General features: G+C 38.5%; 1 protein-coding gene across 2 annotated transcripts in view; it reads left to right on the forward strand.

Moving 5' to 3' along the window:
* LOC122790770 (probable N-acetyltransferase CML5) overlaps positions 1 to 18,653 on the forward strand; it is a 110,808-nt gene extending 92,155 nt beyond the window's left edge. For both annotated transcript variants that reach the window (XM_044058383.1, XM_044058384.1), the window contains exon 2: positions 17,298 to 18,653. In XM_044058383.1, the coding sequence (XP_043914318.1) occupies positions 17,298 to 18,020 (723 nt within the window). In that variant the 3' untranslated portion in view covers positions 18,021 to 18,653. The remainder of the gene's footprint in view (positions 1 to 17,297) is intronic.
* The last annotated feature ends 5,989 nt before the right edge of the window (positions 18,654 to 24,642 follow it).

The raw sequence follows: 24,642 nt of genomic DNA on the forward strand, positions 1-24,642 counted from the left end.
GGAAAGGGATAAGGTATGTATTGGCTAGTGTAATCCTGGTGGAGGGAGAGATAAAGTGACTGTTACAGTAAAGCATACCTAGTTTTTTGTGGGTCTTTTTGATATTTACATGTAGATGCTTGTCATATTTTAATTGGTCATCAATGGTTATTCCTAGTAATTTTGCATCAGAGACCATTTCTAGGGGAGTATTACTTTTGCTGGTAATTACGAAGGATTGTTTATCTATGGAGGTAGTTTGGAGGCATTGAATAGCATAAGGTTTGTTTTGGTTGTATTAAGGGCCAGATGGTTGTCTTGCTACCACTGTTCAGTGGAAGAGAAAGCGGCTTGTGTAAGATTGTTGAGAGTTGTGATGGAAGGGGAGGAACAGATAATAGCAGAATCGTCAGCATATTGAATGAGTCTGGAGTTTGGAATGGCTTGGTACAAATCATTTATAAATATGTTAAATAGTAGGAGGCCTAGAATGGAACCTTGGGGGCTGCCTGTGGATGTATTAAGAAGGGTGAGGTAGCTTTTTTCCATTTTACTGCCTGTAGCCTGTTTGTGAGATAACTTGAGAGCCACTGGCTAGAGGAAGGGGATAGGTTAAGTTTGGAGAGTTTGGTAAGAAGCAGGTTGTGGGAAATGGTGTCAAATGCCTTAGAGAGGTCAAGGAAAAGAGTGGATACAAAGTGGCCAGAATCACGGGCTTTGTTGATTGTTTCTAGGAAGGAGGGAAGGATAGTGGAGGTACTATGACCAGGTCTAAAACCATGTTGTGTGGGGGTAAGAAGCTGATTATTAATAAGATAGGGTAAGAGTTGTTGGTGTACACACTTTTCAAGTATCTTCATATAGATGGTAATTAGTACTTCATCATATGCTATTTATGTAGGAATCCCAGCACATCTCATGTAGTTTAATAGGTTGCCAGATACATTTTCACTAAATGTAAGTTTTAAGAGAAGAGAAGTTTACTGTTTCTCATAACTTAGTCTAATTTCAGTATGAGAGTGTTTTGTTTAGAAAACGTCTGTTAGTGTTTCTCTGAAATTTGAAATAAAATTTTTAAATGAAATAAAAATTTCTGTGATAATTGTAATTATTCAGATTACCTTTTTACTTCTGCAGAGATTGCACATAGTGACTTAGCATATGTTATCTGATTGTTAATATTTTGTATGCCCTCATAGATACTCTTCTATTTAAACTGTGCTAAACCTGGCTTATCTTATATTATGATACTACTAATCTCTGTACAATTTCATATAGTTCTTCCAAAACTACCGATAAGGCCATGTGATTTATTTCTTCCAAACAATAAGGGGTGCACACGGTAAACAAAATGGCTATAAATAACTGCTGGTGGCAGTTGGGGGGGGGGTGTTCTTTGTGGATAAAAGTACCTTATGCACTCAGCTGGTCATTTTAAAAAAAGTCTTTATCTGGCTTTGCAGGACTAGTGTGCATATGTGTGTGAATTAAGTTGGAATACTTCGGATTGTGTGTGTTTGTTGTTGTATCTTTCTGCTTTTCCCTGTTAAGGGTCGCCACAGCGGAACTTCAGTCCGCTAATGTTTGGCAGTAGATTTTTACGTACCGGGCTGCCAGCCCTGACGCACAACCTTCATTCATGCATGTCTCCACACAGAAGATGCTTTAGCTGAGAATCGAACAGGACAACGTCTTACTGTGAAGCGATGCTACCATAACACCACCACCGCAGTCGTGTGAAACAAATTTGAAATATGTGACTCCAGTCATTATTTGCATTTCTTACACCTTTATGAAACTGGCATGTAAGACATAAGCACACACATATTAGTAGCAAAGAAAAACTACAATAACATTTTTCATTAATATACATTATACATTACATATATGTTTCTTTCTTTATATAACACTTATTTAGTCCAATATTACATAAATTGATCACTTCTTGCAATTCCATAAACCTTACTCCTTCTCATGACAATTATTCTGCATATATTGTTCCCACAATTTCCATTTATTTCTATGTACTTTGTTCTTTCCCTTTTCTGAAGATCCCTCTTCCAGTTCTTTTATCTGTTTAACAATACTCACTACTTCTAATACAGTTGGTTTAGATTTTGATTTCCATTTTCTAGCAATTGCTTTTTTGGCAGCCATAGAATTAAATTTAATAAGGCCTTACTATGTCTAGACAATTCAGATCCTGTGTAGCAGCTCATAAAATCATTTCCTTAGTTAGAACCATTTGCTTTCCCAATATTTCTGACAAAGTATTCTGTTGGAAATGTTTAAAATCTGACAGCTCATTACTCCCAAAATACATCTTCCCAGTCGCCTCCGTCTTCCCAATCACATCTCTAACATTTTCTGTCTATCAGAGGAAAAATTCTTTGAAGTCTGCTTGAGGTATAAAAATACCTATGCAATCATTCAAGAAAAGAAATCCCAAATCTCCTGGACTTTGTTACATATTTGGGAGCCATACATATGTCCTCCCATTGTTTCCCTGTCAATTGCTTATCCAATCTCTCTTCCCAATCTTTTCTAACCTCCTCTGATTGATTCTTATAGTTATCATGCAATGTTTTACATGCTCTACTAATTATCCCTTTTTAATGGCAGCTTTCATTCTAGATTTGACTAAAAACTCTAACACAGCAGATGTTTAAATTAGGACTCTCCTATCCCTTTCTCTTTGCCTGTACTCTGATATCAATCCCTGATAGGGAAGACTGTCTCTGACCTTCAGTCCAAACTTCTTCTTCTTCTTGGCCTTATTCCACTCTAAACTTTTCCTTTCTACGTATTTGCTGCTAATGCCTTTTTACCTTCGACAGTGATCTTCAATAGATTCTACCCCTCTTGCTTATTTCTATAGTCCTAATTGCAGTCATCCCTATTTGCAAAATCTCCTTTTTCCATTCTCTTGTTGGTTTAGTTCTCAAAATACTTTCTGCAACTTTGTGAATATATTTTGTATGATTGTTGCTATTCTTCTCAAGGATCCAAAATCCCATTCTTTCCTTAGTTGTTAAACTACCACCCTGCTTTGTTATCATCTCTTTCCGCCTTGAATTATAACATTCTGCTTCTGTTGTATAAATGAGCATTAACTGTGTGGCTTTAAAATATCCTTTCAAATCAGGTAATCCTGGACCACCTTGTTTTATTGGGAAGATCAATTATTCTACTTAACTCTTGTCTTCTCCCCTCCCAGATAAATTCCTCCATTTCTGCATTAATTATTGGCCACAACTACTCCACTGGTTGATAAAAATATACCTGATCTATATATAAAACTAAAGGGACTAAAAATATTTTATTGCTTGTAGCTTACTATCCATATCGATAAACAAGGGCTTTCAGTTTCTCAGTTTTTTGTATTATCTTTTATTTACTCTCTTCCTACATATCCATAGCTGCTGTAATAGAAGCCTTTTTAATCCGTACTCCTAAATACTTCATCTTATTTTGTTTCCATAAGTACAGGCTTTGCTGAACTAATTTGTGTGCGAGTACATAATTTACTGCTGTAATTATTTTGACACAGACACCTGATAAGGATGCAGTCAACAATTTAGCTGTAATTGCTGGGATTTAAGGGATGTCTGTCATTAAAATTGTCTGATCCTTTTGAGATAGTCATTAGTCTGTCTTTGCAGGGCTAATGCGCATTTGCATAAAACAAAGTGGAATACCTTACTGTGGCCACTTTTAATCAGACTAGGGGAGCCTGCAGGATTTTTTGCCGGGGGGTGTAAACCCAGAGCCCCCCCCCCCACGCAGCCATTCCAGTGTCCCATTACTTGGCTATTTCTCTCCAGCTGCCATACAGACTTTTCAAAACTCTCAGTGTGCATACTGTTTTATACTATACTTCTACAATGATTACAGATATTTGGATTTCATTTACAACTTTTATTTCAAATTATATAGCACAAACACTGAGACATTTGCTAGACAAAGCAATATTCTTACAATGAAAACAGACTTAGCATTAAAACTTCTCTAACTTTGAAACTCACATTCACTGAAACAGCAGTGAAACCCACATTCAAAGAACATGCATCTGGTCAGTGGTGGGTTAAGTTTACCTTTGGGCTGTTTTCAAATCATAGGCCCCTGGTATACATTTTTAGGCCATGCAAGCATTCTTTGATTCACCTTCCTGATTGTATTAATTATAATGTACAATAATTGAATTATATCCCTTGTATAATACAACACAACTTGCCAGTGTGTGTTTTAAATTTATAGTTCTAATAATTTTTCCAGTAAGCAATGAAAAAAGCATATGAACCAATGATGACAAACTGCCCAATTCAGAACATTTCAAGCATAAAATGCCACTCAAACTTGTGTCATTACAATCTACCAATATCAGTCAATATGCACAATCTCTGCAGAAGTAAAAGTCATCTGAATAATTCCACATTGCAGAGATCTGAAATTAATGAAGAGGTTGTTGCTAGAAAACAAGTTTATATTTCAGTGTTTCATCTAAAAATTCAGTGCCTACTACCCTTGAAGAATAAATTGCCTTTGTTACATTAAAAAATGGTAAGCCGGTATATTGCAATATGAATGAGTGGCAAGCTGAAAAACAGCAGTTACTAAGCATCTCACCCAAAGGAGGACTTACTCAGGAGTGCAGCACCAAACCACTTTAAAATACAAATCTGTATACATGCTGTGGGAATAGAACTTAAAAACATCTGCACCAAGATGCAAGTAAGAGTCAGACACATACATCCCCCTACCTCCTTAGAAAGTGGATAGAACAAGTTTTGCACTAGTATGCATTTTCTGAAGGATATGATGTCTAAATCTCAAATGTCTGCCATTATTTTCTGATTTCATTCCTCAATGATTTGCCAGGAAAAACACAATTTGATGAGAAACAAACTGAAAGTATGAGGCAAAACTCTGAATAATTGAGAGGTATGACCCCCACCTACTCACAGTCCTACCTCTCTCTTACTTGCACACAAAGACATACACACACAGCTATAAAAGGTCCTTTGGGCTTATTCAGTTTTCTTGAAATGTTATTTTGGTTCTGAAAGAAATCAGATTTGATGAGGGCAGAGGCATACAAATCACAAATTTGATCAGGTGGGCAAGGATGAATTATAAGATGACCACCTTGCAGTTAGAGAAATGGAGACCACAGTGACTTGGAGGTAGATAGTGCTATATTCATAATCTGTTCCCAGGATGTACATAGGGGATCACTACTGCCCTACATTTCGCATGTTGTACAGCTATTCTTCCTGTTTCCTGTTTATAAGAACTTGCACCAGTGCCCTTCTGGCCTCTAGCATCTCACTACATAGGTTTATAGTCGTATACTAGGCTAACGACTATCAGGGTCTTTATAAGCCTAGCTGTGCCCTTATGTAACGTGGGTGTTTATTAGGAGGGGTATGCTAGTTAGGAAGTTTATAGAGGTTATGTGGGGAGGTTATGTTAGTTTAGGCATTACTGTCTGCCTCTATCAGATACACAGGCAACAGACCCTAGGTTAATTTTCAGTTTCCATTGGTCAAGGTTACAGTTAAATAGGGTTAGGGATGGGTTCTGCCTCACATGGATGGGGATCATTTCCTGCATCTTTGTGGCTTGTTAGAACAAACTGGTAAGAGCTGCACATCACATGTTGTAGTGGCTTCTTTATAATCGTCTAATTTTGTCTCTATGACTGCTGTTAATTGCACTGCCCAGCCTTGAACTCTTTAGTCTCAGGGCCTAATAGCAATTATTTTGCCATAAGGCTGACTCAGTTTGTGATGGGTCTGTCTCACTGTACTGCACCAGGGATTCTCCTACCCACCTGCCCATTCCCATTCTTGTTCCAAGTGGTGGAGAGACCGACAAGTATCCCCCCACTGTCAGCTTCCGTAATTATCTTCCTACCTTGAAATGATGCCTCACGCGGTCTTTTCTAGGTATCAGCTTTAAATATTAAAGAAATCTGAATGCTAATTTAACAGGAAGAATGAATACCCACTAAGCCCAGAAAAAGTTCCATCTACAAAATGCTCTCGAAATTGTTCGAATGAGGTTGCATCACATCAAAAATACACTTTTTAAAATGTATTCTCTTACATATTCTTTGTATGTTACAACGAAAATGTATGAAAATAACTCTCAAAATAAGGGGAGGGAAAGCAGACAACCAAGTGATATGCTGAGCCAAGCAAGTCCAGCCCTGAATTCACTATCATCAAATATTAAAATGCACAACATTCATCAGAATTCCAGAAAATACAGCACTATGTTTTTCACTTTTATTCTCTATAGTGAAATAGCAGTGAGTGCAATGTGTCCACTGCTTTTAAATGCACCTTGATTGTCCACTGTGAAGATGCCTTAGGCTTAATGATATCCACCCAGTCAACAAAATGAAATAAATAAAAGAAATGTTTAGGTTAAAAAAACTGTCATGCAGGCTCACTGCTTGCAGAAGCAGATGGTTTTAGAGCATGTGATTTGATACAGTATACTATGGAAGCCATTATAAAAATGTTCAGACTGTTATACAACATGAAGCTGCCTTAAAAGCCAGTATAATGTATCAAATCATAGTTTGTAAAAATCTGCTTTAATATTTTATTAATTCATGTGATCAGTGTAAGTGTAACTGTTCAAAATACCATCAATTCAGCTTTTCTAATGGATGTTAAAATGCTAACACTGCCTTACTCTGAGGAATTCACAGAAATTTACAAACTTGAGGTCAGGAGTGGAAGAAATAAAAATGTGTGACACCCCTACCTTTACCTACCTACTTCTTACATACACGCATACACACCCCTACCTATATAGCTACTTCTTACATCCACACACCCCTACTTACCTATTTGTTACACACACCTCTTAAAAACACACACACACACACACACCACACCTACCTCTCACTTGAACATTTGTCCACAGTCCAAACGTCGTTTGGAATTCAATTCAGCTCGGACGCAGGAGATGAAGATGAATATGTAAACCACCAGTCGCACAGACTCAGATGAAGAAAACAAGTTGCAAACACATGTTCCTTTTGTGTGACTGGATGCAAAAGGCATTCTTAAAGAAGAACACCCTTGAAAAAAAACAGCATATTTTTTTTAATTAAAAGAAAATTTATCTCCCTGCCAGCTGGTTCCGGGGGGTACCAGTGCACCCCCTTGCAACTTCCTGCGGACATCCTTGAATCAAACAAATGATGTGTACACAACTGATAAAATGGCCATAACTGAGTACGGATATTGATGTATTATAATGATAGCAGTTTGTGTGGCCTTTTTTGTTAAAATGTTTTGAAATGGGTTCTTCTGTCATTATTGGTTTATACATTTTGTTTCAGTACTTACTGGAATAAATGTTCAAAATTACAAATTTAAATCCACTCTTACAAATCTTGCTGTGTTAAATAAGAAATATAATTTAAAACAATCATGAAGGTGAATCAAAGAATGCATGCATTTATGCATGGTCCTAAAAATGTCTGCACAAGGCTCATAGGTTGAAAATAGCCCTGGGCCCATAGTACACTTTCACCGCCATTGGCCAGATACATTTTCAATGAATGTGAGTTTCAAGAGAAGAAGTTTACTGCTGCTCCTGCTAAGTCTGTTTTCATTGTGTTTATCAAATGGCCCATCAGTGTTTGTGCATTAATTTGAAATAAAAGTTTTAAATTAAATTCAAATCTCTGTAAGCATTTTAAAAGTAAAGATGAAAATAGTTTGCACACCAAAACATTTGAACAGTTTTTATGGTGACTGAGGAAAGACAACCAAGAAATGAGACACTGAAATCATAGGACTCCATTTGACTATGATCTAGCTCTCTGCATGGTTATGGACAGTGAAGGGAGAGATCCAAGGAAAATATATCCTCCTGGTGGGGGTGACCTTCAGCAATGCAAATGAAGACAAAATTCTATACAAATAAGCAGTTTTGTTATGGACCATACAATACATGGCTCCCCTGTGTTTTGTCAAGTTTAAATTTATGAATCTTCAATCAGACAAAAAACAAAACACAGTGACTAAAGCTTCATTTTAATAAAACCTGCGCAAAAAACATTTTATTGGGGCAAGGTTCCTGCTTCTCCATGTTAAGGAATTTATCTCCGTACCATCCTTAGTTATATCTATCTATCTATCTATCTATCTATCTATCTATCTATCTATCTATCTATCTATCTGTATATTAGGGTCAAAGGTGCAGAACCATGGGTAGAGATTAGTATAATGGTTAATGTGCTTACCTGACAAAGACAAGGTACAGGGTTTGATTTTCACCTTTGAGGGGAATTGCTTAGACTTAAAATGGCCTCCAAAGGTAGTTGGTCTAGTAGTTACCTATGAACCTATTAGAAAAGAAAAAAGGCCACACAAACTGACTCACAGATACCATATAAATATAAAATGCACTAGCAGGGCTTTTCCTATGCCAAACAACAATTCAGGAGTTAAGCATTGGGAAACTGAGCCGAAGCAGTTGAATTCGTATATACTTTTACTCAACCAAGAGGAAAGAAGCCACTCTAGATTGTGTAAAGACATGTGTTACATAGTGCAAAGAGTAGATTCCAAACTTCCTAAGATCACCCTTCTATTGCACCTGACACTGAGAAGGTGGGATCAGGAAAACTTTGTGTGGCCAGACACTGTAAGGCCAATCAAGCTGGCTGAAAGTATAAAATGCAGACCTACTAAAGTTGTGAAGATGCTGGAGGGGTTAGGATAAGATCAAGGGCTTAGAAATTCCAACCTCTGTATGTATGGCTGTATATGTGCGCAGTAAAAAACCAAAGGGAAGGGAGAAGCATAAACTAACAAGACTAGGGAAAGATATTCTCAGAGGAGAGCCTATTCCAGATATCCCTTGATTAGAACTAACTGAATGGCTCAGTTCCATGATGAAGGGGGGGGGGGCAGAACCCTAAGTACAACCTAAGTTTGATTAGAGGCTTGGGTGCTGGAGAAACAGAATGAAAAGGAAGGATTAAGTGAATTATAGTAGCTCGCTTATCCCAGGGATTCATAATCAGACACTTCCTAGTTGAGACTGAGTGATTTCATTTGTGAACAGGATGCCAGTCTGTCAGTACTGTGGGGGAGGTGCATGAGTGAACTTCATATGTGTGGTGATGTACATAACATCACACTTATTCCACCTCATTTAGGATTTCCTCTCTCCCTTGCATATCTAATAAAATCCATGTCCCGGCGTGTGAGAGCCAGGCATACTCTGGCATACCCAGGCTGGAGTTGAGCCAGATAGCCCATTTGTTCGTGTCTGGGAAGCCCTATCATCCCATTCATTCTCCAAAGGTGAGAATTGGTGATACAGAAAAAGGCGTTTTACTAGTCCTGTGGAGCCCTCTCATCATGGCAGCTCTCACAGCTTTACTGCTGCTGCCTACACAGGGACAATGCCTTTGCATGCTCTCCAAGTTGCATGCACATGTGTGTTGACAGGGTGTAATTATAGGCTCAGCTTCAAAGGTGCAGAAAATGGGGCTAATATTCTATCAAGTGGCAAGTCAGAGCCTCCATTCTCCTAAAATGGACAAGCGAGCTTCGTCCGCTGACTCAGGTCACCTGAACCACAGTCAGGGATTTAGCTCTCTACACTATCATACTGACCTTGCTAGCATTGTTTTAAAACTGAGTGGCTGGCTGAAAATCTTTTTAACTTAACTTATTCTGCTCAAATAATCATTTGCAATTCTACTTCACTGGGCAACATATATGTAATCTTCAATGTGTGTCAAGTTGCTGAACTTCACTTAGCCGTACTCCATTTCACACTTGCTTTTCTCATTGGTTCACATCAATGTAAATGGAGCCCCAATTTAATTAAATGTCGCTTTTGCAGTTGTACTTTATAACACACCAACTAATTCCACAAATAACTTCTTCCATCCAGCTACGGCAAAAATAATCTACTCCTTCATAAAAAATCTTTCATGCTAGTATGTACGTATGGTAGTCTTGTTTTATCATATTATGGCATTGATTTCTGCTCTGTCTTATGAATACTTCCTTCAGTTTGAAATACATAGCATGGACTTTAATACCAGTGCTTTTTGCAGCCCTAGAAATATTCACTGCCCTTCAGAAATTGTTAGCATTTAATATCCTTCCATATCACTGTTGCAGTATTCTTTATTAAAGGGATCCCCTACCAAGGGTAGCCCAACGTCCGGTCTCTTTAACAAAGCCTTAGGTTTTTGAAAAACATTGTATGTCACACATATGCATGATGTACATACCTCGGAACTTCTCTGCCACCAGTCCAAACATCATCTTTGATCACCTGTCTTCACACTCCTTCATCTGTGCTGGTTACCAAGTCATTATCATATAAGTGCCCAGTTGGGGGGGGGTTTCTTTACCTTTTCAGTTCTCTGCTTTACACTTTTACTTCTACTACCCTATAAATGTTCACCAAATGCCTTGCTTCTGTGATTATTTGTTGCAGGATGAGGGGGATGCAAATCTTTCATTACCTGGGCTTATTGCTCATTCAGGCTTCCTCCACAGAGACCTTGCTTCAGCACCTTCACTATACTATTTGTCTCTTGCAAAGTATGGGGTTTATGATAAATTTCCATAAATCCATCCTGACTTCTTCTCAGATCATGTTTCTCATGCTCCAGACTATTCCCGTGCTAGCTTCCCTGCCACCCCCATGGCTCTTGCTCTAATTGCCTTTTTTCAGTCACTTCCAGTCTCAGTTACAAACAGAGAATTCCTAAGGGTTCTGGGACTCACAGCTTTCACCATTCCTATACTACCTCTAGCCAGACTACATATGAGAAAGCTACAGTGGTTCCTAAAGTCAGTATGGCTGCTGCACTTTCATTCTTTAGACTTTCTAGTCCCTTCTTTTATGCCTCAAATTAGAGCTTCAGGGGTGGCTTCATCAGCTGTCTCTCAACCCAGGTTTCCTTTTCAGCCCCAGCCCCCTTTCAGAAACTTATTTCAGATGCCTCACTCTCAGGGTGGGGTGCTTCTTTTGGCCCTCTTAAAGTTCAGGATCTTTGGCCCATTCATCAGAGGTCAGACCACATCAACATCAAGGAGATGAGATCTCCCCTTGTTCTTCAGGTCTTTCATAATCTCTTTCTTCCAGTGCTTCTCAAAATCCTTGCAGACAATACCACAGTGATGTACAGCAACAAGCAAGGGGAGGGGGCACAATCCTACCTTCTGTGCAGACTAGCTCTTCAAGTTTGGGATCTAGCTGTTCAATATCAGGTGACTCTTCAGGCTATTTATAGATCTCTTCAGAACCAAACACTGTGGCAGACTCTCTGAGCAGGTCCGTAACAAAGATGCATGAGTGGATGCTTCACAGAGATGTGTTTTTTGACATTGTCCAGTAGTGGGGTATTCCTCAGGTAGACAATTTTTGCCTCCCCTCTGAACAGACAACATTCTCTTTTTTGCACCACAGTCTCAAGTCCTGTGGGCTAGAAGGTGGATGCCCAGTCTTTTCTTGGAAGAGGATGTCTCTCTATGCCTTTCCTCCCCTTCCTCTCATACTAAGGGTCCTGCTCAGAATAGAGCAAGACTCCCTTTTGGCCCTGACCTTGCTTTCATGCCTTTTAGGCACCTTTTTTTCTGAGGATGTGCTTTGGGTTCTGCAGGATGCCAGAACCACTACCAGGAAATCATATGTTTTCAAATGGAAGACATTTTCTGTGTTGTGCCTTGCTGTAACTGGGATGCACTTTCTGTGGAGATTCCTCTGGTTCTCTTATTGGTGAGAATTGCTCCATGCTGGGTTGACGTATTCTTCAGCTAAAATTTACCCTTCATCTATTTCTGCTTGTCTGCCTCTGAATCCTTTGGTCTCTAGTTTTGAGGTCAAACAATTTCTTAAAGCATCCATCATATCAGGCCTCCCAGGAAACCTATTCCTCCTTCCTGGGACCTTAATTTGTTGTTGAAAAATTGACTCAGATGCCTTCAGAACCTGCAACTTCAGCTTCCTTGCAGCATTATACATGGAAGACTTTTTGTCTTTTGCCCCTTAATTCAGCTAAGACAGTGTCTGAGCTTCAGACCCTTATGGTTATTCCTCCTTTTTTGTTTTTTTATAGAGACAGGGTATCTCTTCATAATAATTCTTCTTTTATGCTAAAGATGGTTAATGAATTGTCTCTTAATCAGTCTATTCATTTGTCCACCTTTTTTCCTTTCCTGCAATCTGTTAGTGAGAAGGTTCGTCACACCTTAGATTATATAGACAGCTCAGGTATTATTTGGATAAGGCAAAGGCCATACGCATGTCTGAGCAACTTTTTGTTGCTTTTAATCCCAGACCTCTAGGTATGGCGGTTTCCAAGCAAACCATTTCTTCATAGATGTATAAGGCCATTTATTTTTGTTACTTCTTTCAAGGGAAAAAGCCATTCTGCTTCTGTTAAGGCTCATTCTACCAGGGCTGTGGCTTCTTCTAGTACTTTTTTCAAAGGTTTAGATACCAATCCCATCCTTGAGGCTGGTACGTGGACCTATGTCCATACCTTTTCTAAGCATTACAAGTTAGATGTTTTTAGGGTGAGAGCTGGCTTTGCCGAGCTATCATGCATGGTTTTCTTGAGGGCTGTTCTAGGCCTTTCTCCTCCCAAGTTTCCTCTTGAGCTCGTATTCTCTCCCTAGTGTAATGCATACTGCAACAGTGATATGGAAGGACAGTACAGTTGTGTAAAATCATCCTGTAACAATGCTGAGTATTTGCTCCCTCCCTTCTCCCCTGTTTCTCTACCCCTTCTTTTTTTCCTTCTGGATACACGTTTTCCTCTTCTTCCTGAACTGTTGTTCCTCCTAGGACTATTCAGTTCTGAGGTATGTACATCATCTTTATGCCCTACGCTGTGAGTGGGGAGTATATGTGTGACATAAGACATCCTTGAAAACCTAAGGCTTTGGTATACTAGACAGACTTTGGCCTACCCTTGGCAGAAGATTGCTTTAGTAAAGAATACTGCAACAGTGAAGAGAAGGACATCTTCTGTTATGGCAAGATTTTACACAACTGTACTTTTTTTGTGCTATCTTCCACATATTGTTTCTCCTCCAACTCAGAACCCATCCTTAAAATTCAGACATAAAACTGATATTGGTTATAGACATAGCAATATGAATTTGCTGCTTGACTGATACTGCAGCATTTATGTAGTAAACCATTTAATAACGAGGAGGAGATGTGGATACACAGTTGCAGAGGCTATACCCTTACTGGTGCAGTGGGAGAATTAGGAATGACCAGCAGATTATTGGTCACTGTATGCATGTAAAAGTATGAATAAAGAATGTAGAACCTTTGCACTGCTGTAAAATTGAGGAAATGCCTATTATTTATTGTTTAAATGGGTAAGTAAACTGGTCCGCAAAACCTTTTTAGTTATGACTCAAGCCACAAAGGCAAGAATGAATAAAATATATGTGGATAGTTTACAGCAACCCATTAGCCTGCATGCTTTGTCCAAGAAGCAGGAGTGCCCAGACGAGTTTTACACACACATGGGAGGTTATACATTCCACACAGACAGTGATCAGAAGTTAGGATTGAATACCACCCCTTGTGTTTTGAGATGATGATCTTAACCCCTGAGTTACACTGGTAATTTGTTTTGTGAGTATTATGATTTGTTTACATGACCAAATCTCTTTGAGCCAACATTTACAGTGTCAAGTGGCTAGACGTGACATGGCACACAGTTTCTGATTCATAGTCTCCTGTCTAGAGGATACTGCACACCACAGTTGATGCTCAAAGCAGTTTGTCTATACAACTCTTATAGGGTCATAGATTTTTATTAGGCTAATGACCTGGGGTGGCCTTTCTAAGCCTAGCCAAGTTTCCCCAAAAAATAGTGATGTCCTGTATCTGAATAGGATATTGAGAGCCAGGCATTTATAAGCTACCTCTGTCCATAAGGGACAGTGTAAATGTTCTATTCTCTATCCACTGGTCTAGGTTGCACTTAGACTGGGCAATAGATGAACTCAGCTTCGCACAGATGGAAAGCGTGTTCCATAGGAGAGACCATCTCTGGGAGACATATCTGTCTCTCCAACATGTTCTGTTTAAATCACAGTCAAAATTCAGGTCCCTAGACCTTGTATTTCTGGTACCAGAGGCACCGGAAGCTGTTGAAGACTCGGGGGGGGGGGGGTGACAGGGGCACTTAATGATCTAAAAAGGTCAATTTTTTAAAAACTATTTACTACCACAACATAGGTTCACTTGGAGGACATTTTAAGCTTAGCCAATTTTCATCTTGGTGCTTGAATTAATATTTCCTTGTTGATCTTACCTATCCCAAGGCTGATAATTGTATATTCGCCCTAGTGAGAATAAATGTGATCACATTGCAGATAATTTGAGGGGACCCATGTAAGGGATGCAGCATTTAGGAACTGCTTCTATCTATTAGTGGTACGAAGTGCAATCCTGGAGTATATTTTCTATTACCCATCCTTAGATCCAAGTTGCATTTGAATATGGCAGGGATGAAGCTTTGTTTTACTTGAATGGATAGCCTGTTCTGGATATATATCCATCTCTCCACAACATTCAGTTTAGATACCTGGACTGAGGATTTCTGATGCCATTTGACTTGCTGATGTTCAGTAGGCCCATCTGTATTAGGTCAGAGGATGCCTTGTATGCCAGACATGTCACCTCTAAGCACTCTGTAGGATAGTGATAAATCTTTGAGGTGGTCCATGCAAGACCTATTGTTTAGGACTTGTATCCTTTTAGTAAGGTATCTCTGTGGGTATTCCAATTGTTGCATGGGGCTGGAGAGATACATGCCAAAGTGGGAATTATGCAAAATGATTTACCTAATGAGGGCTTTGTAAAGGGGGACAATAACATATTTAGAGCTAGTCACAATCAGTTTGTTTATAAGCTGTGCAATATAGATAGACTTTCTTATGACTCTGGGAATATGCTGGTCAAAAGTTCGGTCCCTGTACACACAAGTTCAGAAATGCCAAACAATTGGGTCAGTTCTCAGGGGCATTGTCAATTTGGCAGTTCCCTGGAGTAGATGACTTCCCAAAGGATATGATAATGTATTTCTTGAAGTTTAGTTTCAATTCATGATTCTGGCACCATTTATTGTTTGGGACAAACCTTCCTGCATGATGGTTAAATCATTGGGGATTCAATAACTGCTCCTAGATTGCAGTCATCTCAAACTTAGTTGACCAAAGCCCTTTGGTATTTCCTTTTACTTTTGAGATGTATATGCCAAACTGAAAAAGTCTCAGCACCAAACCCTGGAGGACACCATTGGTGACTGGTCTCTTCCCCTGTTTTGATCTCCTGCATCCTGTGAGCAAGCATACATGTATATGTTCTTTGATTCACCTTCCTGATTGTATTAACCTGATTACATTAAATTATATTCCTTGTGTAATACAGCACCACTTGTTAGAATGTGTTTTAAGTTTGTAGTTTGGAACAGGCTTCTAGTGAGCAATGAAACAGAATGCATGAACCAATAATGACAAAACTACCCATTTCAGAAAATTTCAACCATAAAAGGACACTGGGCATTAAATATAAAGCAGCTCTGGAAGCTAGAGGTGATGGAGATTAAGTGCTTGAGATAGGTGATGAGATGTACACTGTGGAAGAGACAAAGAAATGAGGGCATAAGAGCAAAAGCCCAAGTCGCTTCATTTGCAGGAGTTCAAAGAGAAGAGATTACATGGGTCCAGGCACATGTGCAGAAAAGCAGAAGGCAAGGAGAAACAAAGGCATCCAGCAAGAGATGGATGGATTGTGTGACAGCAACAGTCAGGTGTGACTATAGAAGAAGGTAGGAGAGTGGCACTAAATTGAGATAAAGAGAGATATGACAGCAGTTGATGTGACATCCTGACCTCATGTTGAAAGTGGGGAAAAAGGAGGTTGATGATGATGATTTGTTTACTGGTGTGGGCTGTTTACCAGACTATATACTGCATTTCTACCGGCAGTACTCCCCCTGTACTACCAAAAGTAGCATTGGCTTTGTAGAGTAACTGAAAAAGCACTGAGTAGAATGGAGACTGTGGATCTAAGACTGTATAAACACCAATGTTATAGTTGTGAAGCCAGACATGATAGAATACGCAATACTCCTCAAGATTTTATTAAAGCTGTAAAACTAGAGCACTGCCTACTTTTATACTAGATGTAGCTTCATTTATGGTTAATGTAAAGTATTTCAGTACTATTTTCTGTTTTTTTTTTTCTCATCGCCATACACACAAACTGCAAGCATACAAATTCTCATTCTGGCTCAGATTTTGCAGTGTCACATTTTGTTTACTTTCAGACCAGCTGAGCATATTGTCAAAACATGCATTATACTGTATTCATGATGCTTTTATGTTCCTTTACTAGTAGTCCTGTCTAGTACCATCCAAACTCATAGAATGTTAGACCTAAGTTGTAAACTGTTTTTTTTTTTTTGGTTAAAAGGTAGTCCTCAAATATGCTGTACTTTGCTTTTAAGAATACACAATATGAAATTGATAAAAAATCCTTTCCATTCATCACTAAATTAATTCCTCCAAGCCTTTCAGTGCTAAGTGCGTTATTTGACTACATTTTACTTGTAATTTTGCAAGATTTCTAAAACATTTAATAAAATGTGTTGCATATCATGTTCCATGTTCAGTTGCCTTGGTTTAAATTCTGTTGCTATTACTTTGGGGGTACTTGGTGTGAGATTTTCCAAAGTTAAGAATGCAATACTACTTCTGTATGAAACTAGAAAGCTTGATGGCATGCCATATGCCCAAACTGCACTGTTAGCCAAAAAGCAATTTAGACTGTTGTGAAAACTTTGAAGGAGTTTCTTCCTTTCTGAAGGCAAAATAATCTCGAGTTGATTCTATAAATTAGTAGGCTTGGAGAACGCTTAATCCCTTGCATGGGGGTGTGGAAGCCTTTGGCTTCATTTCCTCCCCTGCAGAAAACTGAATTTGGCTTTTTGGCTTTGACCATCTTAGTTTGACCAATATCCCCATTTTCACCATCTGGTGTATATTTGAACACCCAGATGCTATATATATTTATATATATATATATATATATATATATATATATATATATATATATATATATATATATATATATATATATATATATATATATATATATATGTATATAATTTATAACTTATATATGGGCAGTTTGTGTGTATGTAATAATGCAGGCTTAAAAAACAGTTGTTCAGAACAGATTAGCCACATAACTTACTAATTATTCATTTTTTTCTCATTGGTTAGGAAACTAGACACATATACCTGATGCAGAAGACATCCTGTATTGATCAAGAGCCCAGAAGGGAGAGAGTGCCTACATTTTCCATACGTTGTTATGAGCCAAAGGACTACCATGTGGTGCGGCAGATGTTTAAATGCTGCTGTTTGGAACTCGTCATGCCAGGATTTAGGTGGTCCTTGAGGCAGCCTGCCAGTATTGCCTTGTTCCTTGTCTGTGGTAGCATTAGTTATGCTCTGACATACTCTCTATGGTATGTCATTTTGGCAGCAACTGCCCTGGCTGCTGTCATGTACTATGCATGCTGGAGAATTTTCACCGACTTTATGAAACTAAAACTACAGACTGAAATGGGAAATATTGAAAAGTATTATATAAAGCCCCCTGGATCATGCTTTTGGGTGGCAGAGGCAGACGGAAAAGTGATAGGGACAATTGCTGTTAAGAGGCTACCCGAACATCAAGAAGCTTGTGAACTGTTTCGCATGTTTGTTCAACATAAATTTTGTCGCTGTGGACTTGCAAAGAAGCTATTAGAAACTGCATTTGAATTTGCCAAAGATTATGGATATAAAACATGTCATGTGCAGACAAATATTACGCAAGTTCCAGCAGTGTACATGTATAAAAAAATGGGATTTCAGCAATATGGCAAATGTCATCTTATAGGCTCTTGTCTTACTTTCCTTACACAAATTTCTGACCTAAGGCTTAAGAAAGCAATTTAAAGAAACTGGTTATGTTATGATGTATGAATAGTGTCTATTGAATAACAGATCTGAGGTAGAGTTGTTAAGCTACTTATAGTTGTTTTTTTTTTACTAAGCCTATAACTCATTATAAAGTGCTTTATATGCTATCTTGCAATACAGCAGGGTCATTACTTTTCTATATGAACTAGCTCGTGGAACTTTACATTTGCTATAGTACTGCAATTTATTTCAGATCTGCATTAGTGGGCTGTGAGAATGTCTGAGATTTGCTTGGTGAAATAAGGCTCTGTCCAGCCAGTTGCTTGGCAGAGGGTGTCATTGACATAGGAATGGAGGAATTGGTCAGTATTTATCCCTCATCATCATCAGTGTGATGGCCTTTCTTTACCGTGGGCCAGAAATCAAGGAGGCTCAATCCTCACCACTGACATCAGTGAGAGACAGTCACTAAAACAGGAATGGATTTACACAGTATTTCAAATGCAGCTTTCTGCATCAAGCACAGTTTCCCCCCAAGAGCCCACAGGGAACCCGCTTCAGACCTGAGACGGAAGAATCTATTTCCCCAGATCCCAAACAAGACTCAGTTTGGAGTGCTGTGTCCCAGTTCCAAGTAGCTGACACACCCATACCTGGGTATTTTTTTTCCCTGTGAACAGCTGGCACAGATTTACTAGCTGTACCCCTTCTGCCCAGACTATAAGGTAACCTCACTACCAGTAGTCAACTACTCTCAGGCTCTTACTAGGGTATCCAATTATACTGCATAAAATCAATACTAATTTAAATAGTAGAGTATAACCAAAGCAGTCAGGCTTTTCAGAGTGGCCAAGGCGTCAATAAAATAAGCACAAGTATTCTAAAGATGTTAAAAGTATTCTCTAAAAGATCAGCCACAATGAAAAGTATACAATATTTAATAATAATTAATAAAATAGAAAACATAAGACTACTAAATATCTAAGTACAATAAACATCAGTGTTTCAATCACAGGAGAAATAAAAATAACACAGTTGGACAGATTCAGACAGATGCAGAAAAACACTAACTATTTGCACTGTATTTCCTGACTGTCTAAAGAATAACTGTTCCCTAGCTAGCTTAATTAATACAGAAAGGCAAAATTAGATGCTGAGATGCTTACTTCTACAAGATAAGCTGATGAGCTTCCAACTAAAATGATCTGAACTCAGCTAATTCAACTGACTGTGATAACTGTCCTAGATCTTTATATATCAGGTTCCAAAAAAAAAACAAAAACAAGCTGCTGTGTGAGTTCCATCCTCTCACTGCTGTTTATGGAATGACATCACATTTCATCACCTGACTCTGGTACAATACAAACTCAAAGCTTTGCTAGGATCTGGCATGGATGGCTATACCTCATGCCATCACAATCATCCTCCTCCTCATCAATTCCCCTTTTCCACATTTTTTGTTTTACATGGAGTCAGGGTGTTGTCAACTGTCACCACCTCCTTCAATTCTGAGCCACTCTCTTATCTTCTTTGACAGTTTTACCTAATTGCCACAGGTATTCTTTCATGCAGTCTGTGTGTCTCTCTACTGGACATCCTCATATCCTCTTGCCTTCTTCCTATCTCTCCCAAATCTGCTTTACAAACATGACTTTAGCTTTCATGGGTGTTACCAAACCACTGTAATTTTTTTTTCTTGACCTTCTCTGCACTTGATACTATTTTTGGCTTCAGCTCTGATGTATCCATTGCTTCATCAGTCCACAGTGTGTATGCTCATAGTCCAAGTTTCTGTGCCATGCAGAAGTACTGATCACACTACTGTTTTGTACACCTTAGTTTTCAGCTTCTTTGACATTCTTGTGTCACGCACTACTCCTAATGCTTTGTTTCAGTTGGCTGCAACAATTCTGTTTCTAGATTTTGACGTCTTCATTCAGATTTTCTTTTTCTTAACCATGTCTCCCAGATGCTTGAAGCTGTTCATGTCTTCCACTATTTTTCGTAATGTCTCTGTTTTAAACTTCCTCTGATTCCTCTTACTCGCTAGCATGGCTACTGTCTCATCTGTACTGTTTCATCTTAGGTGTCTCCAGTTTTGCATCCTGTTCACTATCATTTGCTAAACTGCCTATTCAGCTTCTGCTTGTATTGCCACATTGTGTGATTTTTTCCCCCTCCAACTTGTTTGTTGATGTAGTTCATTAACGGGGAACCCTTCTTTGAATCTGAACACTGGCTTTGTAACTAACCTGCAGTAATTCTACCTGTGTTTCTGGGACTTTGCACCATTGCAGGAGTGCCAAAATCAGTTTTCTTTTGACCTTGTTGTATGCTTTTTCCATGTTTAGGAATAAGCAGACACCATTTACCTCACCTGCAGCTTCTTGTTTTTATCTGTCTCATTGTGAACATTGGCTCTGTTTTGTTGCTTCTTGATCAGAATCCAAACTGATCATTTGTCACTGTGCATTGTATTGTACCAATCACTATCTCTATCACTTTCTTGCAGTATGACAGGAGTCTGCAGGTGTGAGCATCCCTTTTGTTCTTTTATACTGGCAGTAGAGTGCTTATTCTCCAGTCATCTGGTATATGGCTCTCTCTCTTTCTCTCCATACTATGATGAGAACTCCAAAAAGCTATTTCTTTTCGATTGCACACCAAAAATCTTGATCATATCTTCCAATATTTCATCTGAGCCTACCACTCTCCTTACTTTATTTTCCTTAATGCACTTTGTACTATGGTGGGTTAGCATTTCTCTTTCAATTCAGGCTATAAATTTGGCAGCACAGTTTCTGTGGGGTTTTCTTCATACAGAACCTTCTAGAAGTACTCCTTCCATTTGCAACTAATGTGCTGTGGACTGGTGAGAAGATTGCTACTGGTGTCGATTATGAATGGCATCTGCCAGCTGTCTTCTTTATCTTTTTATTGTTGCCTTACAAACTGATAGAGCTTATTTGTGCCATCTGTTAAGTCACTTTTCAGAAGCTAGGTGTTCTCTGATGCCTTGCTGTTTGCTAGCCAGGCAGTATTCTCTTAACCTGGTCTTTCATTTCTATCTCCCACTTCTTCATGCACTCCTCCTCTCTTGTGATAACTTCATGGACTTGTGCATTCCTGCATCAGTTTTTATTATGTAGCTTACTTTCTTACTAGGCTGGACTACACATCTGTTCTGTCAACTTCAGACACGCTGTTTTGAGATGCTGCTATTTTTCTTCAGCTCCACTATATATATCTCCTTAAATTGCCCTGTGTTATCAATGTTGTTACTGTTATGTCTTTGTTAACCAGGTAAACCCATTAGGCAATAATGCATTTCTAAGAAGTGACATAGGAGAGCTGTAGTTAAGTGACTTAGACAGGATTACACATTAGACAAATAGAGTCTGAAGGAATAAAACCCAGGACTAAATGGTAAAGCATGCTAGCAGTTCATTGCCTTAATCATGTGTGATTAGCTACTAGGGTAACTCTGTCCATGGACCCAACATGTGGTTGATGGTGTGCAGTAGTTGAACAAAATCCATGTTCATGATATTAACATGAGAAGGACTGCTGTGTAGCATATCATTGTTAGATGTCTAAGTATGTGGCTTGTGTCCAAACCAATGGCTGATATGTAACATAGGCTATAGAGGCTATTTTGGGGTGAGGGGATACTGATTTGAATATCTTACTGAGAAGGGGTAAATGTAGGAGTGTAATTTCAAAATAGCCATAGGCATGGGGGGGCAAACATTGAAGGGGCAAGCTTAGATAGATTCAGTTACCACCGAGATGAAATTAAGTGTACAGAGAGGATTTCGGCTGCAGACAGGTAAGGTGATAAATATAAGCAGGATATATCAGTGGCTCAGGATGGGTCAGATACATGGGGACTGTGATCACCAATTTGATATCTATGTGTTGGGGAAAGTTGGGATAACAGTTTACTGCATATTGAACAGGGACAGAGATTTTGTTTAGGCTGGCTGGGTGACTTGATAGCTACAACTATCACCAAAGTGAATGTGAAGGGCTGAGGGTACTGACTAACTGGACAGGTGCAGGTTAGCGTTACATGGCACTTGCAACCATTATCTGAGGACTCAGATGTTCCTTGACTGATGACATGGTTGGGGGAACATATTCTTGGTATTAGCATTGGCAGGATTTTGTGTTAGCTGTTTTAGGTTTACTATTCCAGACTCCCCCCACCACTGCCAGCAGCATTAAAACACACTGCCCCCACTAGTCATACCCAGTGATAATTTGTACAGTCATGGTGTAATGGCAATGGATGTGCAGAAGCAGAGACTATAGAGTCTGTATGAAGGGGATTATTTATCCCAGACTGTATAGCTCAAGCAGACGCAAAGGGAAGAAGCTGTCATCAGGGCAAGGTACTTGAGTCCCATGCTGAGACTACTACTCCTGTAGGTCATCTTGGAAGCTTTACTTTATTTATGTCCACTGGTAGCAGTGCTGACCACTTCTGAACATACTGTATTGTTAAACTGAGACCTCACAGCAGTTTTTGTAGTTCTGTACTGAAAACCACAACTAAGTTGAAAGGATAGTAATTGAAAATATTAATAATTTGTAATTCTCTTTCAGTAAAATTGTGTAGTAATTCTGGAAATGCCCATATTTACAAACTTTTGTCAACAGTGACATTTTGAAATCAGTGCAATAACTGTTTTTGTGTCATATTTAAAGTGCCAATTAAAATTTCAGATTGTTGAATTAGTTTTCAGATGATATAGTCCACTGGACATCATTACACAAGCAGCAATGATTTGCATTAGTAAAATTCCAAACTACTTAAAATGGAAATAAAAACTACTTAAAATGGAAATAAAATGTAAATAATTATTGTGAATCTTTTTTAGCTGTTTCACTGGTTGGCAGAATTCTGTATTGTAATATTTTTAGTAGTGATACATTGTTCATTGTACTGAATTTATTTCCAAATGTTGAATGTCAAAGAAGTCAACTGGAGATTCATTGTCAAACATCAGTCTTTTCAGAATGTTGACATGCACTGAAGGTCAAATGTAACAACCTCAGTTAAAGCTCTGTGTACAACAAAATAAGGAAGTATAAGCCACTGAAGAAGTGGTAAAAAACATGTCTGCACTACATTCCAGATTATTGTATGATGTATTTTTTGGGTGGCAGTTAAAAGAGGGTGCAACTCCTCCGAGCATGTAAAACAGTGGCTAGATTCTAAAGAGTTGCTCTCAGTGTACGTCTGCCCTGATTCCAAAAGACCTGTTGTCAACAGTAAGTGAATTACTTCGGTGTAATGACGATCTATAAACAGGTTTAATACTGGGTCCAGATTCACTTACACTGAGAGCAATATGTTTGCATGTATATATAAATGAAAGCATACTAGTGAAGAAATAAATGTGGCAATAGCGTGCAAAATGAAGCAGGAAGCTTGGAGCACAAATTCTGCAACTTAAGCTTTTAACAATACGATGCTTTAATTATGAAAGCATCTTACATGTATTAGTGCAAATGAAAGTGTTTGTGTGTGTGTGTGTGTGTGTGTGTGTGTGTGTCTATATATATATATATATATATATATATATATATATATATATATATATATTCTTTTCTTTTTTTTTCTTTTGTGTCAGCACAACAGCAGCTGATGCAAATATCGGAACCATTTATTCAATTTTCTAAGGTGTGTTATACTTTGCCGAAGGTTATTTGCCTAATTTCCCTTTATACAATTATAATACCATCACACTAGCCATTTACAAATCTGGAGGGTTATCCAATTTCCAGTTTTTACTAATTGCCATTTTCACTACTGTCAAGACTGTAAACAACAACAGACTGTCCACTGAGGAGTTATAACCCAACAAAAACAGGATCTACCTCTGAAAATACCTCACTCAATAAAACCTGAAACTCTCTCTTAAAGCTAATCAGTAGCTCACAGTTCTAAAAAATATGAACTTTTGCTCCTCTTTTCCCTGACTTACATCTCCAGAAGGTTCCACTTGGCTTGGGAATATATGCTGCAATTTTAGTGAGAGTAAAGGCACTTGAAGAAACATTTCCACACAAATATTGTACATTTCCAACTGTTTATAGCATATCTGATCAAGAAACAGACTATTTCCCACTATTCCATTGTAAAATGTTGCCCTACATCTCTTTCTCAAGTTGTTTTACAGATTTTATCAACAAATTTAATAACCCAAGTTCTTCATATATTTTTCTCATTAGTCTCTTACAGGAGGAATTTTCAACCTATGCCTTGTATCAGTAATTCATCTGCCTGTGGTAATACTTGCATACTTTTTGTACTACACTGGGTTTCCCAGCTGCCTCAACAACTCAGTTTCAGATAAATACAAAGATATTATACTTGTTTTCCCGGATAGAGCACTGATCTCCATGGACCTTTTTCAGACCGCCTGGGAGCAGTGTCTGTTTAAGCGACTTGCTCAGAGTCTCACAGTTATCAATGGGGGAAGAAGGAATCAAACCTTGCATCGCTAGACCGCAGGAAACAACTCATTCACAGCTCCTTAATCATGTAAGCCACCTGACAGACAATATTATGTTATGTTAAACATTAATAAATTATCTTATGTTCTGTTTTGTTAAACATTAAATATTTCACCAAGAGATAAAGGGTCTT

Source organism: Protopterus annectens, chromosome 16.part0 (assembly GCF_019279795.1).
Source record: "Protopterus annectens isolate FY-2018-M chromosome 16.part0, PAN1.0, whole genome shotgun sequence".
Taxonomy (NCBI): Eukaryota; Metazoa; Chordata; order Ceratodontiformes; family Protopteridae; genus Protopterus; species Protopterus annectens.